Source organism: Poecilia formosa, unplaced genomic scaffold, assembly GCF_000485575.1.
Source record: "Poecilia formosa unplaced genomic scaffold, Poecilia_formosa-5.1.2 Scaffold193, whole genome shotgun sequence".
Classification (NCBI taxonomy): Eukaryota; Metazoa; Chordata; class Actinopteri; order Cyprinodontiformes; family Poeciliidae; genus Poecilia; species Poecilia formosa.
In genome coordinates, this window is record NW_006800132.1 from 134,371 (window position 1) to 158,160 (window position 23,790).

General features: G+C 40.4%; 1 protein-coding gene and 1 long non-coding RNA gene across 3 annotated transcripts in view; one reads left to right on the forward strand and one right to left on the reverse strand.

Moving 5' to 3' along the window:
- Positions 1 to 23,790, forward strand: part of LOC103147991 (matrix metalloproteinase-16-like) — an 83,460-nt gene that overhangs the window by 9,521 nt on the left and 50,149 nt on the right. The window contains exons 2-5 of one of the 2 annotated variants that reach the window (XM_007566575.2): positions 9,570 to 9,718; positions 10,822 to 10,836; positions 11,042 to 11,164; positions 17,519 to 17,823. In XM_007566575.2, coding sequence (XP_007566637.1) covers positions 9,570 to 9,718; positions 10,822 to 10,836; positions 11,042 to 11,164; positions 17,519 to 17,823 — 592 coding nt within the window. The remainder of the gene's footprint in view (positions 1 to 9,569; positions 9,719 to 10,821; positions 10,837 to 11,041; positions 11,165 to 17,518; positions 17,824 to 23,790) is intronic. The other variant, XM_007566576.2, reaches the window with a different exon arrangement.
- Positions 1,213 to 10,815, reverse strand: LOC103147990 (uncharacterized). The gene is made up of 3 exons (XR_477310.2): positions 10,558 to 10,815; positions 3,887 to 4,030; positions 1,213 to 1,391 (listed from the first exon to the last, which is right to left on the reverse strand). It is a non-coding gene; the product is annotated as an uncharacterized LOC103147990 (long non-coding RNA).

The window sequence follows — 23,790 nt, forward strand, 5'->3', positions numbered from 1 at the left end:
TTAAAATAGAACAGGTGTAGTACTTGAGAACCAGGGCTTTCATGTTCAGGATACAAAAAACCCTGAGATCTTTAAATGAGGGTGAAAATAACATTAACAGATTTTTGTAAAACAACTGCATGTTTTCTGATGCAGCACAACTAACTTCGTATGTGCACCAAACGGCAGCAATCACCGTGAGACCCTCGTCTGTAGTTATAAATAAACTATAAAAGTATGAACAGGAGAAATAACAGATTTCTAAAATGGATTTAAATTTAGCTACCCATGCAATGCATGGCTAACTAAAATAAATAGGTCTGCATAATAGATGTAGATTTAGTTGTCTGTCAGCCTTATGAATTTGAAACACTAAATGTCTAAAGATTCCCACCCTTAATGTTGATGCATCACTTCGATTTAGTCAGGCTGCGAGAAAGCGGGAGAGAGCAAGACCGCCAATAAGAGCAAAGCCGACCATAGCTCATATTCTATGTTATGGAATAGGCTGGATCTTTAAATGTTTGCAGCCTTTTAAAAGCTTCACAGTTGTCGCAAGGATTAGAAACAAAACTTTCTCTAGAAAAGAGAAAACAGAGATTGCTAATTTATTAATGCTAACAGCTAATATAGGGAAAGCGAAAGCTTAGAATGTCAACATAACAATCATTGTAGCTTTGTTTTGCGACCCTGTTGTCAAAGAACAAGGTAGAATAACATTAACAGCAAAAAAACAAAAAAAACGTCAAGACTGTTCTTATATCTTCATTTATTAATATTCCTATAGTGAAATCAAAGCATTCTTAGCTCTAGAGATTGGCCACAAGGTTCTGATCTCTATTTTAGGCCCCTAAAGCCTCCAAAGACCGTCTACTGTAGAGTCACTGTTCAGTATGTATGATCACACCGTGACATTTTTGGGTGACATTTTTGTGGCATTTTATCCTAATGGGGCCACCGAGATAGCAGACATGGCATGCATAAAACAAATGTGTGTGTTTGTGAATCTGTAGGCGCCCGGGGGCTTAAGATGCAGCAATGCCCCGCTCAGCCTCTGCAATAATCACACCCCGTCAGAGGCCACGAGGTGCACACTACAGTTTGTGTCTCATTAAAAGTCTTGTTTGTTTGTTTTTTTTTTCCTGTTGAAATTCCATAGTATGAATTTAAACACAGCAGCTTGAATTAATGCATGCATGTGTGTGTGTGTGTGTGTGTGTGTGTGTGTGTGTGTGTGTGGGTTTGTAGTTTATCGGTGTGGGCAGAAAAAAAAAAAAACGGCAGCGGTTGCCTTGACGACCCTGGCACACTCTCCAGCGGTCTGGCGTGTACTGGATAAATAATTCAGGCCGGTCAGAGGCGGCGGAGCAAACCCTGGAGGACGGGATCACGTTGCGACCGTTCACCTGTGTCTGAAAAAAAAAAAAACAACACCGTTGTTTCACAGCACTCCGTCTAAAATCTGTTACCGGACAAACAGAGGCACTTTTTTGTTGTTGTTGTTGTTGTTGTTTTTTTCCCTGTTACCACCCGCTGTGTGACAGGACGGTTGATGCAGAGCAGAATCGCTGGACATTTAATGTCATATCGCTGCTAGATGAATGCTTAATGTATCAAATGACTGAATGTGCTTAACCAGTAATGGCCGAATAGACCTTTGAGTAATTGGTTGACCTATTTTTGAGGAATGAAAAAGACTCGGCGCAAAGTCTTCCACCTGAATTTCTCTCCTAGCGGGGAGCTAACTACTTCCTGTCAGCATTCCTGCATAGACAGAAATCCATCACTGAATAGATGACCTGAATAAAAGAAAAAGCGGAGGGACTTTCAGTAGGTGTATTCAACGTGACTGATTAGTACAAGCCTGTGGTGGAAACTGTTGGCAGTTTGAAACCTTCAGGCCACGTATCTACCTCGCTCGGCAGTCGGTGCTGTACCGTGCTGCTAAGAGTAATGCATCAGCTGGTGTCTGGTGCACTAACAAACCAGTGCTAACAAACCAGTGTAGGTTCTCCTTAGAGAATTAAGTTCCATTACCTTAACTATGAGTTTCCAAAAGTACTGACAAACTCCTGAATCCATGGTGTTCTAAGATGGACAAAGATTCCCAGCCAAAACGGATGAAACAGGAATATTTTGCTGTAATAAATTCATTCTTTCCTTCCGTTCTGCTGCAAAAGTTATGTTTTCTCCTACTTTCCTGCATCCTCAAAGAAATGTGGACATGAAAATATTGTACCTTAAAATTCTCCACTCTTTTACAATATGAATACTGTTGAGTGTTGTTAATGTTTCTTTATAGTGCTTAGGTCAATTTACTGATCAGAAATAGGATGAATTTTCTTGTTTTTCTCCAGTGAATTGTCCAGTTTCAGTCACTTAAAGATTTTTTGTTGGACCTCTAAACTTTCATGATTGTAAGTGTAACAAAAAACAGGGTGCAGTGTCCCTATGGACAGATATTATTTCCTTAAAGGGGCAGTATTAAGTGAAATCAATTTTTTTGAGCTTTACATCATGTTCTAATGATATTCCCTGATCGACAACATATTTGGAAAGTTCCTTATAGAGACAGAGGCTCAATTTCAAGGTGTTAAATTATAAAGTCAAAGTCATATATGCAGTACTTTCATAACAATTAAAGAGGACAAAGTTACTTGATTGAAAATGGCTCTACTTTGTTGGAAAACACATAATACCGTCCCTTTAATTTAGGTTTTTGAACCTGCAAATTACTCTTTAATGTGCTTTTAAGACACACATGTGCAATATAGCAACACTGAGGTATCGCACATAATGTTTTCCTGCCTGAAGACGTCACATGATCTCTCCCCTGATGTCACTTCATCCTGACTTGAGACCGCACTCATGCTCCTGACTCACCATGAACTATTAACGCACACGTGACCCCTTGTAACTCGAGCTGACTCAAGCTCTTATCAGCTGATTGGTCACAAATGACAATGACGTCCAGCTGCCACATGTTGTCTGCGCGTTGCCATGCTGACCAGGTTTCCTGCCTGACTCGCATCTCATTCATAATAAAGCGAATGTGATGCGAGGCCGCCTTACAAGTTGGTCCCCCCCCTCTTTTTTTGTGGCACCCTTTGGCTAATCGGGTTGCCTTCCATTTCTCAGGTGCAGCCAACCAGCTTCACTGATAGAGAGGGACCATGGGATGTGAGGGCTTGAAGTTCGCCTCGGTTCAGTGGCGGTGTGAGGCATCGGTGGAAGGACAAGACGTCTGAGTCACTTTCATGCCCTAGTTCTTATGTCACCATCTTGGGTTAACCTGCAGCAGCTTAGTCTCATGCTGACTCTGGTTTTACTTTTTATTTCACTGCACAAACGATGTTTAAGATTAGGAGAATAGGTTTGGGGAAAATATCAATTGTATTTTTGTGTAGGAGCTGCACAGGTTTTGAAATAGAGTTGCAAAAGCACCCTAAGAAAAACGTGTGGATGTGTGTGATCTGAGACTAGATTCTCTCATATCTTGGTCTGAAAGGGGAATCCATTTGAAGGGGAAGTGAAACGAAGTGCGGAGACCCCCTTGAAGTAGGTGAAGATACATTTCCAGTTTAGTCTTTATCGGGTCATCATTGTTGGACTCTTTCTCTTCTCTTCAACAGTAGCTGAGTATCTGCAGAAGTTCAAACTTATTAAACACTTTCTTTCTGCTCTCACATCGCACCCGGACCTCTTAAAATAATACAAATTAATTGCGTAGAGAGGATCTATGGTCATTTTCTGGGCTTTGTTGGATTAATTAAGATTTAACTTTTAATCTGTTTACATTTTAAAGTTCCTGCAGTGGTAACCCCCTCCCCAGCCTGTATGTTTTCCCCATTTACAGTCACCGTTAATGCATTTCCAAGGAGTCCAACACAAAACGAGCCGCACTCACTCTCGCCCTCGCTCTCATTTCCATCCATTTGCAGACTGAGGACGGGGAGGAATTTCTGTCGGATCGAATGAATGAGGCTGTCGAGCCGGAGCCTCCTGCTCTCAGGAATCCTCACATCTGCAGAATGCCGGCAGCCATAGATCACTGTGTGAAAGAGTGAATCGATGAGCAGGACAGGTGGGCAGCAGAGAAGGAAGGATTTAGGAGGAAAACAGAAACTGATAAGAAGTGACTGGTGACTGAAAAGATGGAAGAAACGCTCTCTGACTGCACAAAGCGGTCTCCTCTTATTCGTTAAGACTATAGCAACATGGAAACTTAGTTTGTCGTTATCATGTTGGGATGGATTAAGGTGTTGACGATGTGAGGTGCCCTTTGTGGACTCCTAAAGGGGTCACAGGATGCTAAAAATGTAAAACTAGTGGCGTGACCTATAATCTTTGCCATAATGAAGGACGAACAGATAAAAGGCTAAGATTTAATCTTTGAAATTTTGCACTATGTCAGCACGTTTCAGCATTCAGTCAGGATTCTCTTTGATTCTCTCGTTGGAGTCTGGCAATGCTGCGTGCATGTTTTAAGTTTTCCTGCAGGGAAAGCATCCTGACAGATCCCCGGTTAGGATTTGAATCCAGAACCTTCTTGCTACGAGTAAAAAGTGCTACCAACTGGAGGCGTTGAATAAAACAAAAAACTTTCTTTAGAGAATCACAATTCCTACTCTGGGAATTCCAAATCAATTCAAAATGCTCAAAAATGTATTTTAATCTGCTTAAATTTTGGTAAAATTATATTTTGAATAATAAATTCAGGGAGTTAAACTAATCTAGTATTGGCAATTTAAGTTACAGAATATTTATTCTATTTTTGCTTAAATAAAAGCTGATTGAACCTTACAGAATGGTTTTAAGTAAATGTTCTATTTGTCTACATTGTCCTTTACTCTCGTCTGTCACATAATTTAAAGATAATTTCTAGAGCATTTGAATTGAAAAATTGGTTTCTGAATCAAAAATTGTTTCGGAATTTAATTGTGCCCCTAAAAATCTAATCGAATCAAATCACTTGACACTGGAAGATTCACATCTCTACCACCGACTGCCCCGTTTTCAATTTTGCATGATCTGTTCTTCTGATTTTACCTTCAACAATTTCACATTCTGGTTTTCTTCATGTAGAAGTGTAAAACTTCTACATGATAGTTTGCTTTACACCTTCTCGTTCAACTAAACGTCAGAACAGGAAAATGACTCGATCTGACTTTTAGCTGTTTTATTTACCTCAAAAAATAAATGCTCTTGATTGGTGTGCTTATAGACCAAGAAAGGGAAGAACTGATTAGAAATTTCATTGGCGCGCCTCTGATTTTGCTATTAAACCGTATTAAATCCTGAGATTTCAACTTCTGCAGTCAGAGTTTTTTATTCTGTAGTTCCAAGACCGGTGTAAAGAAGAAGAAAAAAGCACAGTGACCAGAGGGACGAGCTTTACTGCATTTGCTGCCAGTGCAGAACATTTCCTTGGAATCACCGCCTGCCCTCCTCTGTTATGTTCACCGCCTGCTCTGCCCGGTTGTTTTCCCGTGGCGTTGTGTATAAAGAACCAGCTTGACAGCTACACCCTGCGCATCCCACCTCCATGTATCTGTCTCGGTCTCACGTGGGACCCGGAACGAGCGCTTCGCCTCCCGCGCGCGCCCAGACACCGTCCGACATCCTGTCACCGTCGGAGCATCAGACGCAACAACTGTCAGTCCAGATTGGCTCATCGTCTCCCGGACGGCTTTAATACATCTCTGTGTCTGATGAAAGCTGCACTGGCTGGAAAGCGCTGCCTTTGCAGCTTAGTGCTTACTGCTCTGTTTCTGTGTGGATTAAAGAAGGTTTTAGTGCCATACAAATGATCTCGCTGCTAATTTTTGTTGGGGTTTTTTACAGTAACTTTTCAGCAACATATAACGGCTGGTTTTAAGTAAATAATTCCTCGATATTAATGGAAAAAGTACTTGTTACATTTTCAGATAAATTAACTTGTAACATGAGGAAAAAAGTCTTGCTATAAGTGAAATAATCTGCTAATGGGACACGTACTTTTTTCTCTATTTCTTGCTAAAACATTACTTGTAAGTTAGTTTTGTCTCATTTCAAGTACATGAAGATATTTGCACTAGAAACTAGACCAAAATACTTGGTAAGACTTTGAGTTTTTGCAGTGCATTTGCAAAATTTTTATTCTAAACTTTCAACTGTCAGATAGTAATACTTACTTCCTGTCTCTTATATCAAATCTGCCAACAGGTGCCATGATGAAGAGCTCAACCGTAGCTGCGTTTCCATTACAAATGTGCGCAAAAACCTCTTCGATATTCTGCTAATGTCAGAAAAAAAAACACAGTTTTGCAATTACTGTGTTTCCGTTAAACAAGAAGCACAATTAAAGCCACACCTGGATAAGGTTGTTCACATGATAAGCCATTTGAAATCACGGCGGTGACAGATGTAAACACTTCACTCAGGGAGGAGGCCGGTTCACATCGGCACCCCTCCGCAGCGACAAGCCATGGTGGCTGAGATATATTCATACTTCAGCCACCACACCAGCGCTCGTCGTCAGCCGTCAGAGGAGATGTTGGCATCTTACTCAGGCTTTGGAGCAACAAATTCCTACTTTGGAGCCAAATTCATTTTTGTAATTCCAGTTGCGCATTTGGAGTTAATGGAAGCGCAGCTAGTGTTGCTCCTTTCTTTTTTGGTGGCCGTTATGCTCCGCCTAGCTGTTAAAAACAGCCGTTTTTCTTTTTGTGTCGCTGTGCTAATTATGAAGCCAGAACCAAGAAGAAAATTCCAGCATTAAATGTGAATTTTGAGCAAATTTTGTCTTTGCTTTGTTGTTTTTAATTTTAGTTCATATATGGTTCTAAGACACTTTTAGAAACAACTTCACACCTCTTACCTTCACGGTAAAACAAACTGAATGTCTGCGATTTGTTTGCATCATGTCTTCGCTGTAAATTCTCAAACAAACATCAAAATCTCTGTGGCCATGTAGGCGCTTGCAGCATCTCGTTGCAACATCTTCATGCTGAATCCGTGTCTGTGGCTTCATGGGGCATGTGCATCTGCGTGCCAGCTTGCCCAGGGGGGCTGGAGAGGGGGAACTTCAGCAGCTGAGCAGCTGAATAAAAATTGCACCAATGAACCTGACAGACTTTGTAATGTTCTCACTGCTAAGCTGGCAGGAGCGCAGACAGAAACAGAGAGACGCATGAGAAAAGACAAAGAAATATGTGGGAGCAGTACTTTAGATGGAAAAGAATATGAGTGGAAGTTGGACTAGACTATATGCTGACTGTTTGCAGCAATATGTGAATGTCTACCTTTTGGTCTCAGTAAATGGATTGCAACTATTTTTTTGTTCTTTCTGTTACAATTAAAACAGGCAAACCAAGAAATGGCTGGTTGTGTGTTGTTCATCTTCAACTAGAGAAGGGATTAAAACAGACTGTTGCCTTTTTGTAATGTAGGGATATGTCAGTGTGGTAAACGAAACATCTTTTAAGCAATCAACTAAAGTAAATTAGTTTATTTTACATATTTTTCCTTTGATCAGTTGGTGTAACACTGAAAACTGTCCCTCCTCTCCAGTCATTAATTGCATTAAATCTAAGAGCCTCTGAAACTCAACAGCAAAATGACCTTTGATGTACTTTTAAATGGAAAATTAATGTTAGAGACATGCAAAAAATAGGGATAGTCTTGTTATTCCGTAATTCATGCATCATCACATTTTAATTTTTTACGTTTACATTCTTAGGAGAAAAAAAATCATAATTTGCTCAGAGTTCAGAAACTTCTAAAGTTGGAATATCCAGGAAAACCTCTATTTTTGCTGCATTTATTGTCTCGTTTTTCCATCCTCATGGTTTTAATTGCAAGTAAAGTAACATGCGGGAAAAAGAATTTTGCTTTTTTATGATAAATAAAAGTGCCTAAATTAATTTGTCCAAGTTTAACAAATGAATTGTCTTTTAATACAGAAAAAAAACAAAACACTTTTGCATTGACTGACTTTACTTTAAATGTTTGGGATGTACATAATTTGACTGAGGCGTCATTTAGTCAAAATGAAACATTTCCGACTGCAAAGCTCGACGGTGGATCTGTCATTCTTTGGGCTTTTTGCATAATTCTTCTTCCTCTCTAAAGCAGCAAAAGATGGATGACATAACCTTGCCTTAAAATGATTTTTAAAAGTGTTAATCTCATACCTGTTAGTAATCACATAGTCCTCATTTCACCATATGCAAAGAAAAAGGTTGATATTTACAAGTATCAACTCACATATAATTCAGTAAAGACCTGTTAACACATTTACAGAGTATGATACATCACTGTAAAAAACATGCATGCATAGTATGCATTTACAAACATCAACACTGCATCATAAAACAAGCTTCTGAAGTGCTTCTTTTTGCGGCTCGTTTTCCCACTCGGTGTAAGTGAATCTGTAGAGTCACATTTCTGCCCTAGAGGAGTAATGGTTTTTCCTTCCCTCCCCTCCCGTCGCTCGCCGTGCTTCCCTCACTGCTTAGTGGATTTCATTGCCAGAGTGTATCCTGCGCCGTCCCAAACAGCAGGCCACCGTGATGACAGAAACAGCTCAACATCGTTGTCCGCGGCGTAGCAGAGCTTCGATTTGGAGTGCTGAGCTGCTGAACTGAGGAATGCTCTGGGTTCGTTGGCTCGCTGAGACTCTGAGACGTTGTTGCTCATTAACTCCAGAACAAACTTGTTGGCTTTGTTGTGTTTGAACAGAATTCAGTGGCTCTGTTTGGCGTTTTTATGATGAGGCCTGGGAGCAGAAGTTGGCCCATCTAAATCCCCCACCGCCTTTGCTTTATGAATATTTGTTCTGATATCTTTCTAATAAACATGCTTTTTTTTTTTATTTATTTAGGCTTTCAGTCTGTAATATGGCACCAAGATCCAGTTCTGTGAGATCTTGAGATCTTAAAGCATCTTGACATTTCTTATCTTGTAAATATATCTCAAATACTTCCTCTGGTCAAATGGTTGATTTTTGATATTTAATTATTTTTTATATAACTCTTTGAAAAATCAGTCGCACCAGTGATGTTGCTTCCATGCTTCAGTTAAACAGCCACAATCCAGCGCTGAAACAGACACCACATTGCAAAATACCTACATGCAAAGTATCATTTCATGCAAAATTTTATTTACAAAGCCCTCAACAGTCTGATGAGCTACTATATTGATTTTTAGTGATGAAGATTTACAGTTAGAAACTGTTGTCACATCAAACAAGACATTACTGTAATTACTGTGACTAAAATGTCTGTGGAGAGGGATTCCTTTTGCATCACCTATAAAACCTATGAAGGATTAGTTAAGCTTACATGACAAAACGGGTTGAGATACCCTTTCCATCTGCCACAAACATGCAAAAAGTAGGACTAGGTGAGTCAATATTTTCGTAAAGTTGACGTTTTTAAGTTTGGGAGCACCATGCCCCCTGGTTCCACCACTGCTAAGCAGAGCTAATCGTCTTTTAGTTTTAGCATTACTGTTAGCTTTTTTTTTTTTTGCCAACGTCAAGATAACAAATGTTTTACAAATCGCCTTTTAAATAATAATGTTTTGCTCTTGTGTTTCCTTGCCTCCAGGCGTGGCTCCAGAGGTATGGCTACCTACCTCCTGCAGACCCCAGAATGTCCGTGCTGCGTTCTGCCAGAGTCATGCATACTGCTATCGCTGCCATGCAGCGCCGCTATGGCCTAAATGTCACAGGGAATCTGGACAGCAACACTATAGAGTAAGTAATCCACATTTTTAAGCTTCCTGAGCAACGCCTGGGAAGAAATGGAAAGTTTAATTTGTGAAATAATAGTCATATTAGTGAATTTTATGCTTAACCTATTTGTGCAAATGCAATTGTCTCCCAATTTTTGACACTTTCTATTTGTGTAAATTATACATGCATATAGATATAGGCTGCTACACCTTTGACAAAGAATTGTGGCACATTAACCAGGAAACCGCCATGGTTCTCACATATTTTAAGATGTGACCTCCAAATAGAGTGATGTCCTTTCTTCACTTCAATTTAAAGATATAACATACAGATAAGATCTTATTTGAATTTGCGCCAATGCCTCAGACAAATCCGTTTTGTACGAAGAGTGAAAACCGTCTGGGTAAAACATTTCAAACGTTTCGATGAGATTTCACATTCAAGCCGGGACGCAAATGATTACCGCACTCCCCGTTCCAGCTGTACTTTGTATTCTGAAGGCGAGGAGGCATTCTGCTAGACACAAAGTTGTCCCGACATAGATTAAGCGAGGTGTTTTAATTTGATCAAACGGACCCTTTGCAAACAGTTCATCTCCGGTGTCAGATCAAAGGATACAAAGTGCCTCAGTATTAATGCCCAGCAGAGGAAGAAGAAGAAGAAAAGGGACAGTGATTGGTCACTCCTCGTTCAATCAGTCAGACCTCAGGAAATGAGACACATGTCTTGTTTAAAATAGCGAGAAAAGTTGAAGTAGAGAGCAAACCCAGATGAAAGTGGAGTTTTAAACCAGTTATAACTAAAATGGTTTTCATATAAAAACACAAGTCATAGCCACTGTAAACTAAACGCTGCCTTACCGTTAACTGGGGCATCCTGACTTGACTTTTATTTGTTTCTACCTGCAAACTGCATTCACTGATATTTGTCCTCACCGACGGTGAAATACCATCTGTGCTACAAAGAGCAAATGAGCTCCGATTGGCCACTGAACTGTAAGATTGCAATCTGGTGGCCAGCGGACGAACATCTGTTCAACCACAGGGCTGAAACAGAGTAAAATATGATAAGCTAACAGTTTGTCTGCTCTTTTCCCCCCCTGCTGCTTCTCTGGCTTGATGTAGCGATAACACCATAAGGTGAGGCACCTCTTGTGTGTCGGTGTGTGTGTATGCAGAGAGGCATTAAATGTGTCTAACTTCAGTAGATTGTGTGCCATCGTTTTTGGGTTGACATGCCCTACCCTGGACTGAACTTTAATCTTGACAGCTTGCACAACTTGGCAAAAATCAGCAAAATGTGTGTTGAGTTTTGACTCGCGGTTCCTGCACCTCCACCCTGCAGGTGGATGAAGAGGCCCAGGTGTGGGGTTCCCGACGAGCTCGGCGGCGCATCCAGATTCAGCGTCAGGAAACGGCGATACGCCCTCACTGGCCAGAAGTGGCAACATAAACATATCACTTACAGGTGGGTGGGTTTGGATTTCTCGAGGTGACGTAGAATAAATCTAGCTTTTGTTTGCTTGTTTGTCTTTTTGTTTCTTTCCTCCCCCAAAGTCAGAACCGGCATTTTCCATTTTGCCCTATGCTGATCCAATGAGTGCATGTCTCTCACTTTTAGAACTATAACAAAGAAATATATTTATATTATGTGTTTTTATTTATGTTATCTGCTGATGTCTTGCTCTCTCTCAAAGCCCGAGTGAACCTCCCACATGATGTAGAAAATACAGTTACCTTTTACATCTGTATTTTATTCTGTATTTTGAATTTTGCTGTCGAAGCTAAAAATTAGTTTGCTGCAGTTTATTTTTGCATGTTTGAGAAAAATAGTAAACCTTTTGTTTTTGTCAGTTTCAGTTTCTGTGTTTTATATTTTACATTGGCTATTATGCTCCTAATTGCACTAACCAAACAAATTCAGGTTATTGTTTTTAAACTTTTAACCAAACTTTGGAAGGGTTTGGTCACAAATATAAATAAGTGTGCTGTACTGATGCAAGGTTATGAAATATATTTGTAATTCAATACATTTATATCTGTTTAAAAAAAAGAAGAAACGTTTTAAATCAATTCAGCGCAGATTTTCTGTATCAGATCGGTGTCGGGCAATACCGAATCTCAGATATCGGTAACTATGAAGTGAAAAAATAAGTGAATCGGTGCATCCCGGCTTGTAAGACAAACTTTGTAACTTGCATGTCTGTCAAATGTCACTGTGAAATCCTCCAACTTACGTATCCAGGGAGCGCCAGCCAAACAGAACCGACAGCGATTTGAACTCAAAATATACAGAGGGGAGGGTCAGCTAAAGTTTGAGTTTGCGTAATGCCAAACAGCCACGTCGTTAGGACATCAGTCTGTGAAAGAGCCAGCTTTATCCCTGTCCGGCCCTAAAACCAAGACAGGAAAGCAGTCTGCACGACAAATCTCCGACCACAGAGCTCATCTCCAGTCTCATAACTCTCAAACGCCCCCTCCTCTCTGACATCCAGCTCCATGAGCAGTAATGTATAGAACAGCATGGGTGTAAAATATTGCTGTGTTGATTTAGTGAGGGTCGCTTACGCCCCAGCTCCATGCTTCATCTAATAATCCTCCACAATTGATCTTTGTTTTGTCATTTTTCTTCCTTCTCCACCTCGGAGATAACTGCATAGGCGGTGTTGCGCACTCAATCTAATCTGTGCATCACAACCTGCAGCCCGAGTGGAACTTTATATCACGGATGGCACAACTGCCCACGTTCTCTTCTCTTTATTTATTTTTTCGTGAGACTCAGCTGGGACCGGGTTTAAAATTAGTCCGGTGAGCGAGCGGCACATCTGCGTCGGTGCCCAAATGAAAGGAACCAAATGAGCGAGGCTTGATGAAGAGCGGAGGAGTGTAAAAATGAGGAGGGAGGAAAGCGTGGAGGAGAAGCAGCTGCAGAAAGAAAGGCATTTAGAAGAGGAAGGATGAGGAGGAAATCCTGGTGGAAGGCCAAAGAGGGCTCTCTGAAGCCGAGGAGTTATGCAATAAGTTTGAAGGACCTTTAATCTGCGAGGCTGCACGTACGTCCGCTGGTGTGCTGCTGCTGTACGCGGACAAAAGTCGGTCGCCGGACGTGCCTGCAGCTGCCCTTTTTTTTATTTTTTATCTCCAATTGGTGCAAAGAGCAATGCAGCAGATTCATCTTCCAATTCCTTTAATCTCTTTAAAGTTCCAGAGTTTCATTTAACAACTTTGGAAAAATCTTCCCAATCGTAGTAAATCTCCTGCTACAGTTCCTAACGAAAGCGTTCATGCCCTTAAATTTTTGGGATGTTGTCACATAACCACAGCTTTCAACGTATTTTGTGGGGGATTTAATTTGATTGATCAACACCAAGCAGAGACGAGTCAAAGCTCAGACGGCAGGGCTGAAACGATTACACGTGCTAATTGTGATGAATCAATTAATAAAATAATCATCAACTAATTTAGTGACTGATTAATCATTAAACTGGAGAATACAGACTCAATAAAGGACATTTACCAAAAGAACGACATTCTAAGCCGAAACTGTACAAAAAATATTGACAATTTGCATTTAAGATAAAAAAAGAAAATACAAAAGCTGGTATTAGCTTCACCTGGTTCAAATTCAGTAAAAGCAAAAATGTCAGATTAAACATTGTTTGCTGTTCAAATATTAATTGGAAAATCACAATAATAGTCAACAGACAGTCCTGAAACATAGTGATTTGGATTTCTGTTTTTTCCAAGCCTGGACAAGAAAGGAAAAGGAAAATTATGTGATGAACAAATTAATTATTTTGTTCCCAGACTTCATTTTATATGCTTAAAGCTGAGTCCTTCCCTCCTATTTCTTTTTTTTTTTTTTTTACACAAGATACTTAAAGCCTCCTTCCCACTGTCATAAATTCATAGTGGACTTAAGTAAACAACCAAATACCGTGGAAAGTTAATTCTGGAAAAGCACGGATTTATGTCATGAAAATTTGTGAGGTCCGTAAACGCTCGAAGAGGAATACCCCCAAAGGATTTTAAAGCTGCAGCAAAAAAGTGGTGCCACGAAGTCTTGGCTCCATGCGACTAAATTTAAATGCATGCCACAGTTTTTGGACCATGAATTGTCAATTATTTCGTTTTGTGTCCGCCTTCAAAATGAAAGGCTGTGTCGTGTTTCTTCATCACATAGAAGATGTGTACAACACGTTGACGTTTGTGGTTGTAATGCTGCAAAATGTGAAAAAAGTTCAGTTGGTGTCTACAAAACTTTTGTAATGTTGAACATGGCTGTTTTTAATCGACTTGTCACCTGTTTTTATGCTATTTGTTTCGATAATCTTCTCAAAAAATGAACCAAACGTCGGAACAAAGAGAAATGTTATCCCCGCTAAGATACTCCCCATGTTGACAGTTGCATGGAAGCAATTTTCCTTCATATAGTCTCCCCTCCCAAAACTTCCCTCTTGCTGTTTCCGACTCTTAAGCTTAAAATAATCTTAAATAACATTGCTGGCATTTGGAAAGGATAACAAATGCATGATCGCCCCAGGTGTGTGCCAGTTTCTACGTAGCCACATACAGGAGTCTCTGTGTGGAGGCACTAATTAGCTTTGGCCTCCCCGCCGCTCTCCCTGCGTGCAGGTGCTATTACAGCACATGTGTTGCATCCGGAAGCATCACCACTTCGCGCCATGGAGTTTTAATATCCTTTATGGGCCCGACAGAGTCTGGGAATCTTCTCATTTATTGTTGCACAGCTTCCCTCTGCGTGTTCTCTCTTTACCCGCCGTGCCCTTATGAAAAGAAGAGCACACAGCGAGTTGGATCACCGACTCAAATGAAATCTGCTTTTTAGTTTTTTTTTTTTTTATTCTCAAGGGTCTGCTGTTGCTGTTAAGGGCTCTTAAACATATTAAGTCATGTGTTTGTGGAGAGCACCAAGCTGCTACAAAAAAAGAGCTTTTCTTTAATTTCATCTCAGAAAACGAACTTGTACGTTTTACCACGTCTGCCGCAGTCAGGTGGTGTCGGTTTGGAGAGCATTTCATGTACTCATCATACTTGTGTTTCTGTCTGCTTGAAGATCCTCCATTAAAAGACAAAGCGGACGTTTGTTCGGAGTCCCCATGTGGTCTGAATCAGGCGGGGATGATTTGCGGCTGCTCTAACCAGCAAACACTTGTGCCTGTGAAGTTTAAGGTGTTTGTCTCGGCCCTTTGCACCTTTGCAGTTTTTGGTGATTGTTTCATCGCTAATAATCAGCCATGCGCCTATTTATATCTGACGGTGATTTTTTTTCTTTTTTCTTTTTGTTTTTTTTCGTCCATGCCTGGACAAAATCACCTTAAAGGTCAGTCAGACTTAAATTAGTTTGATCCTGGGAGTTTAACAAAGGTTAACATATGAGCTTCTTATAATTATTTAATGATTGAGTTATAATTAATAATAAACATAAAGCTACCAAGAGAAATATGTTGTGTTGGGTCGCTTCTGTTGTCATGGCAACACGGTAGCGGATAGCTATTGTGCGTTCACTAATCAAGAAAAAGACACGCGGTTTTGTTTTCAATCAGCTGATCACCTGACCAAGCTTAAAACTTGTCAGTTCATCTCTCTCTGCGCTGTTGCTGCTGCCGTATCACAGATTTCCTGACTGAATGCCAACATTACTAACTTATACTGGTTTTGCTGTGAAAAAAATCCAGTGGCCTCGTTCTCTGTAATCACTCTAAAAACGATGCCACAGAGGCGGAAGTGTGTGTCCTGACCTGGATGACAGCGGTGATAACCTCAGGCTGGTGAATGACACACCTGCACCCATGAATGACGTCTGCATCGAGATGACTCAGTATGCATACAGACACTGCTACACCCCTACTGTCCAGTTATGCTAAACCTTAACTTCAGTGTCTTGATGGCATTTTTTTTTTTACACTGAGTTAGAAATGTGAAACATTTAAGTTCATAGTCAGGAGAAAATGATTCTTTCTTTTGTATGTTCTCTAATATGTGACGGGTAATCATGCAAATAATTAAATGTCTGAGTTAATGTCTGCTACTTGAGATGAATTGTAAGTTAAGAAAAGTAGAAGCGTCTATGTGAGTCTACCCGTTTTGAAAAGTGAATATTTTAAATAAGCTTATCATTTGGGTGTAACAATTAGGGCATTTTCAGAGGACAGTGCTGCTGATTCATCCCCGTGCTTTTTCGAGTTAATAATCCGCCTTAAAATATCCCTATTTAGAGATGGAGCCAAGAGGAGAGCGTCAGCTAACACGAATTGCAAATACTCAGCATGTAAATGTGCCTTCCAGCGGTAGACAAAGACTTTTCTGATAATATTTACTGCTATCATGGGAAATGACAGCTTGACAGGCAAACGCAGACACTGTGAAGAGTTGGGGGAGAAAAAATGGGAACAAAAGCAAAGAGGTGGCAGAGTGTACACAAAGAAGACGTGGGAAGGAAAGAGAAAAACGGCGAGATCTTGAATAAACTCGAGAGGCTGTAACGTGAAGACGGTGGCGGGAGAAAGCATCTGGCGCACCGCTGTTTAGCTGAACGCTTTTTTTTATCCCTGCTGTGCTTATCGGCTGAACATCAGCCACCCTGCTTTCCCCCAGACGTCCGCCATGTAAGAGACACAAACCAGGCCTGTGATGTAAACCATGACTATCCATACATTGGGAGAAAAAAAAAACACAGCAAAAAAAACCCTCTATTTAATAGAGCATGACACTGGGATATTTTCGCAGCGAATAAACTGGTGAGAACTTTTTCCTCATTGCCTGAACCAGACTGGAGCTCTCAGCAGGCAGTGGGCTGTTGATAATCCTTAATTAGAAAATAAATTCCAGTGGCAGGAAATTGTCTCGTCCTTAGCACACCTGCAGCAGCTCAAAGCCGGCAGGGGAGAGCTCAGCTGCGTTCTTTCACAAATCGCTCCATTTAGCTCTCTGCTGGCGAGCCGGATGAGCGTAAAATAGCACCAAGCAGGGATAACGACAGTACTTATTTATTTATTTATTTATTTATTTTTAGATTCTTCTGAATCATGAGACGAAGTTGAAGTGCAGGGGCATTGAGAAGCACCGGTGTTCTTTCTTGGTCCTCGTCCGACGATAAAGTGTTAGAAATGGGCATCGTAGCTTTGAGTAAAAACTAGTGATGTCATTCGATTAAAAAATGTATAATATTAATACAACACTAGCGCTGTGATTAATCATGATTAATCACTAAGTTCAACTTTGTAAGTTTGAAATGCAAAATTGCATGTTTTCTAAAAAATACTTAAGGAAATGTTTTATTGACTCAGTTTTTCTGGTTTTCATATTCAGGAAGGTTTAACAGCAGTCATTTTGTTTTGACATCATCTTTTCTCTTTCACTCGTGTTTGCCACTCTGCATTGTTGACCGCAGTACGAGACCGAACTGCTTCGAACTTCGTAACCCTCCGTAAGAGAGAGGCTTTTAGGTCAAGACGGGTATTGCGATTAAACTGCATTATGTAAGATTAATGCGTTAAACTTTTTAGATTAATTGCATTCATTATTGCGTAAAAGTTGACAGCCTTTGTGGAGAAAAAAAACATGGTTGCGGTATTTTTGTATTGATTTTTTTTTTTTTTTTTTCCAACTCTCATGGGACATAATTGCCATTTTTCTTTCAGTTTCTTCAAAATGACTGTCTTTAGTTTTGCTACATCGGATTTTTTTTTAAAAACCAGGACGTACCTTATTCCAGTAACATAGCCCAGTGGAAGCATGATTCTAACATCATAGTGTCTCTTATTCTAACCTCTTGGGTTTTTATTTCATGTCCTGGCAGCATAAAGAACGTGACACCCAAAGTGGGCGCCGACGAGACCCACGACGCCATTCGGCGAGCCTTTGACGTGTGGCAGAGCGTGACGCCGCTGCGGTTCGAGGCCGTGCCCTATAGCGAACTGGAGAGGACCAAGAAAGACGTGGACATCACCATCATCTTTGCTTCGGGTTTCCATGGCGACAGCTCCCCCTTTGACGGAGAGGGCGGCTTCCTTGCCCACGCTTACTTTCCGGGGCCTGGAATAGGAGGAGACACGCACTTTGACTCTGATGAACCGTGGACGCTGGGAAACCCCAACCATGACGGTAGGTAGTACTGAATTTAATTTACATCAAATAATTCACCTGGATTTTATACAAAATGTTAGTTGTATATAACAAACTTCTCAAAAATATGTAAATGTAGAAATAGGATCCATTGACTGAAACGTTAAGTTGGATTTGCCCTGACCTGAGTACGGCTAGTTTTTACAAACATTAAGCACATTATGTGGAGATAACAATACTTTATCATTCAGAATGTGTCACTGCTGGAGGAAAACTCAAAGTTACCATTTTTTGTTTAACATGTTCAATCAAGCTCCAAGAAAACAAGGGAGAACAAGATTTCCAGCACATAACAGGAAGGCTGAATTTACTACAGCAAATGTGTTTTATGTTATTCCCTTGTTTCAATTTTCGTCTGAATGGAAAATTTTGGAAGCTCAGAGTTGAGGCAAAAAGAATAAACATTTTTTCATTGGACAAAAACACATGAAAACTCCTGGATAACTCATGCTAGCTGATATAACCCCACTGATTGCTAATTTGAGATGCTCTTAATGTGAAAACTGATTGACCACTCAAGCTTAAAGTTTAAAAAAAGTATTTTTAATTTCTTATTGCAACTTATATTTGAATAAACAGATGACTGTGAAAGATGGACATGTGAAAGAAAAACCCTGAGAAATGTATCTCTGTTCTAAATCCAGTTTTGTGTGGTCTGATTGCTCCCGTGGGGCTTGAAGCTTTGCTGTATCGCCTGATGCTGTTGCAGGGGGTAGGTCTGCTGCTGAACTTTGGTTGCGGTGGTCTGCTTTGTTGAGGCACTTCCTCTGCTGAGCTAAACTTATTACCTCTGACTGTATGCTGACCTCAAACCTCTGCCCTGACCAACTGGTTGTCTTCAGAGCATTTCAGCTCGTCAGGGAGCCGTAGCAGAGGTCTGGATAGCAGGTCGAGCAGGTTGAGCAGCTTGAACTCCAGCAGATCTCTGGATCAGTGTGTGAATCTATGCAAACTGTGCCACATCACCCTCTGAAATGTGTTATTCATTCAAAAGCACAAGAACATCCAATGTTCAATGTCTCACATCCATTTTAAAGTTAAAACTCTTTCAGATTTTAAAAACAGTTTGTTTCTAGTTATGTCTTTGCGACATTATGGAAGCCATCCTGACCCACAGTCCAGAAGCAAGGGAAGGGGACGCATGATCACTACCGAGTCAAAACTGAGACAGAGCTGTCAGTCATAAGGATTCAGGGACAGAAGTTGAAAAGGAAAAAAAAAAAAAAGAACAGATGAATTGACTAGCAGAAAGCAGCAGGGATAACAGAGAGTGTAAGAGATGATGAGAGACAATGGCAGAGTATCTCTAGACAAATATTGGAGCTTGAAGAGCTCACAGGAGAGACAGCCGGAGACGGGAAGACTGAGCGAGCTGCATAGCGGGGAGTAAAAATATTTGACGAGGAGAGCAGAGATGAGAGGGGAGCTGTTGAATACAAGACAGTGGAATTAGAAGTGAGGAACTTGACAGAATTTTAAACACGAGGCAAGATGTTTATGCAAGGATTTTAAATGGACTGATCACACCGACGGATATCAGTAGAGCACATTAATGTTGCAAATAAAGCCAATGCGGTCGGGCCCAATCTTATTTCACCAGTTACTCATACGGTATGGTCATTTCTGTAGGTAAATGAGACCTACCTCATTTACCAGAGCTGCAATTCAGACCATTAAGGTAAAGATGACTCACAATCAACACATCCCACTTACTGAGCATCGGACCAGAACCAAACAGGGGGAGTTCAGTGTAATCCCTGACAATTGTTCCTCAAAACTATCTACTCTACTCTCCGACTGCTCAACTTCTCCAAGTTGGGTGGTCAGAGCAAGACAACATTGCTGTCCCTACAAACGCGCCCGCGAAATATGACCAATCACACCATGGTTGTGAATGCAAAGTGGGGCGAAGTGTTCGGCAGACGACATGAAGCAGAGAACAAAATGACGTGATTTTCATCACCCAATGACAACCTTAACTCTTTAGCATCTGAGGTGATCTAAGTTAGCAAGCTAAGTGTGATGTTGATGGCTTCACAGCCACAGCACCATTTATAAAACGCAATTTGATGGCTGTTAGTCCATGTTTTGTTCTGCGTCAAACAAGCTTTAACCTCAAAGTAAAAAGGGAGTTGCTTCTAATTTCAGCCAAAGCAAAGCTCACACACCATACAGGGTGTATTGTGTTGCTTTCAGCTCTGTGGATGACTTTTAGGAGGGAGAAGCAGCAGCAATCGTCGAGAGCTAAGACTCACTCCCTGCATTCCTTTCAGTGCAATCCAACAAACACACAGTCAACCTCTCTTCCAGCCTTCCTATGCAATATTAATACAGAGCTGCTACAACCTACTCTCTTGTGAAAACATCCCATAATGCATGCAGTTCTGCAATGCCTGGCCTCCATTGCCAAATGCGAACATGCTCTCGCTCTATCCTCACTGTTCACTGATCCATATAGTCATTTTCCTAGTAACCAGCGTTGCATAGAGAGGCTGATTATAACAGGGTTTCATGTGCCAGGAATCTGATACAGATATTAGGTTTTACTGCTAGATTTTTTTTTTTTTTGGCACTGCAGTAGTAGTTTTCCAGCTACGAGGTTTTCATTCAACCACCTTTATCTTTTGCTCGCTTAATTCTTTAAAACTTTACATGTAAGATTTTGCTTTTGTGTTTGGATTTTATAAAAACTTAAAGTAAAAGTGATGAATAAATCAACAATATAGGATGTCGGGGTAGGGGAGGTTCACTCAAACACTTTATTTATAATACAACAAACATCAAATTCCCAAAAAAGTGTCTGAGTGCGTGATATTAATTAGAATTAATGAGTGAAACATCAACACTATTCCAGCTATTATCCTTGTATAGAAATGCATTCTTGCTCCCTATTTAAAACCGTGATTAAAGCTAATCATGGAGTGGTATTACCGCACCAAAAGAAGCTCTGCAATTTGCATACTGAAAACTGAACAGAGGAAGCAATAATTAGTGATTGGGCTTTGCAATCAAAGCACTTAACATTCCAGCCATATTTACTCGCTCACGCAAACACACACACACATTCTGCATTTGTTTCTTTATGCTGTAAGTCATAGAAATGCTCCTCTGTCGTCCACTCCCAAGCTGCAGAACAGATGAAGGAGAGCGCTTGGCTCAACGCCCAAGACCAAGGACGCTTTGATATGAAGTCAAAGATCAAAGTGCCTTCAGGTTGGACAGCCGCTGGATCAGCCTTCAGCTTATGCTTAAAGCTTATGCTTAAACATGCTGGGTAATTTAAAAAATATATATCAAACTCAAAGTTGTGTAAGAATGAAGATTAGATGCTTGTTTCTAGTTGGCTTTTTGTAGACCTTGCAGCAACTGGTAACCAGAGCAGTTTTAAAAAGGGAAGGTTTTAAAAATGCCAAAAATTCACACAATGATGTTTCTATGATGCAAAGTGTTTTTTTTGTTGTTTTTTTTAATTAAGTTGTCAACAAAAGGGTCAATGAGACTGAAGGTTTCTGCAGCTGTAGAGAAAATATAAAGGTCAATAGGTCACTACTTTGTCCCATTTTGCTTCTTTTTTTGCACCTGCAAAGATACCATTACTCACCCATGGACCTAAACTGATGTCTCTCACTTAAATGTTCTTTGTAGTTCAGTTATTTTTTATAAATGACGAAGTTAATTGTCAGAAAATTCTTGAATAACATCAAACATTTAATTTAATGCCATATTACATTACACTGTGTACGACAGTCAGTTATTTTTTGTTCTGATCCCCAAGACGTTTTTATGACCCCTGATTGGATTTATGTAAATAATTTAGTCATTCTGATAATATATTTTAAACCCCATGTCCTTACAGTAATCTATTTTCAAAACATTAAAGATATTTTGAATTGTCAGTTGCCAAACATTCGCCAAGCAAGTTCAAGTTTAGACATTATCTCTACAAAGCATTTATTGTAGCGATAGCACCTTTTTCACACAAAAAAGGATAGAAAAATTCTCAATACCACAAAGTTCAAAGTTTCCCCCAGAAAACTTGCTAAGCCCGGTGGTTGGGTGCAAGGGCAGTCATTCATCCAGCAGCCCGTTGTGTTTTTTTGAGTTAAAAAATTTTCAAAGTTGACAGGAAATTTGAAAATATCACTTGATAATTATGTATTATTGAAAGATTGGAACATTAACACCTGAACACCAACTATAAAATCTTAAAAAATGCAAACATTTTAACAAGTCTTAAATAAATAAAGCAATGTTTAGTCTGGTGGGGGCACAAGTAAAGCCTGGGGGCCCACCAGACTTATAAACCACTGGGGGAAACCCTGGAGTTATACATTGACAATATTTAAAATGAGCAATACTTCACGTCTGCCAGGCCTTTCTGTTGGAGTCATATACCTTCATTCAGAATATTACAGAAACTACTTTGAGTTGGTGGTCATCAAAACAGGTATGAAACTTTAAAGGCACAAAATCACAAAAATGACCAGGAAACAGTTTGGATAATACACTACGTCCCCTCCCCCACCTGTTGCTAAAAGTCAGGCACTTCTACCTCACTCAGGAGAAAGACAAACATGTCTGTTTTTGAGTATTTCTTGTCACAAAACGTATGAACTGTCAAAGTGTGGAAACTTGAAGAGTGACTCTTATTAAGGAAGCTTTAATGTTTCAGAACTTTACAGACTAGCGATAAACAGCATTCGCACTAAGCAGGCAACACACAGCTACAGCCAACAGAGCTGTTGAGCTTCAAAACTTCTACCAGCCGCATAAGTAATTATTTTACATTCTAAAAATAAATATATTTCCTGCTTTTAGATGTTTTTCATGATGGCTCTGTTTCATCCCATGCTCCCCCTCTGTCAGTATGGGAGCTCTGTAGGTAACAGCTGGGTGTGATGTAATTTTAGCTCAGAGCAGCACACAGTCTCTGTCTCTCCCTCATGTTTCTTCCAGTCTCGTTGCCCTCGTAGTTTTTCTTTTTTTTACTATTGTTTTTTTGTTTGTTTGTTTGTTTCTCTTTTTTTTATACACACAGGAGATGAGTTGCTGCCCGGCAAGCCTCCCCCCATGTCTGTCCTTCCTAATCCCACGTGCTCTGTTGTCAAGAAGGATCAGTCGGCATGGTGTTCGTTGCCAACGTCGCGTCGTAGATGCCGTGCTTGATTGTGATGTCACTAGTGCACACTAGAGGATTATTTCCTGTCTGCGCGGAGATAAACAAATGCACGCACGTCCCAAAGAAGCGCACATACTCACACGCAGATCCCAGAGCGCTGTTTTCTCTGCACCTTCCCCTCACGCTGAGGCTTTTTGAGGATAGGGGATTAAGCCAAAGTTACATGCAAAGGGATTTTTAGCACACAGCGCAGGATGATGCGTGTAGTTATTAGGATTAACTAATGGCATTCTCAGAGACTTGGATATGCTGAGCAACAGAAACCGCCTGCCGCACGTGAAGAGGATAAAGGCACCAAAAAAGGCAATGGCAGAGAAGCGCTCTGATCAAAGAAAATTGCATTTCTATGCATGTTTTTCTCGAGCTTTACGTAATTGCAAATTAAATATTTTGGGTAATTTTACAGGGAAATGATTAAATGAGAACATGCTCGGCGGATTAATTAATAATGAGTACCAGCTGTAGTCTTTTGATGCATGTAAACATAACATAGCTGCTGCTGAGCATCTGTCAAGCCTCTACTTCCAGCAATTCATCAGCTGTGTCGGCTAATAACATCTTATTAGATTTAAAGGACCATTTACTTTTTTTCTTTCTTTCGTAACTGCAACGGTGGCATTATATGTGTGTGTCAGGGCTGAGAAAAGATCCAAACACTCCAAGGAGCTGAACCCAACGTTCAGTCAGCCGTGTGTGTTTTCTTCCCCACTTTACGCTTATTGCTCTAAACTATGCTGTGTGTGTGTGTGTGCGTGCGTGCGTGCGTG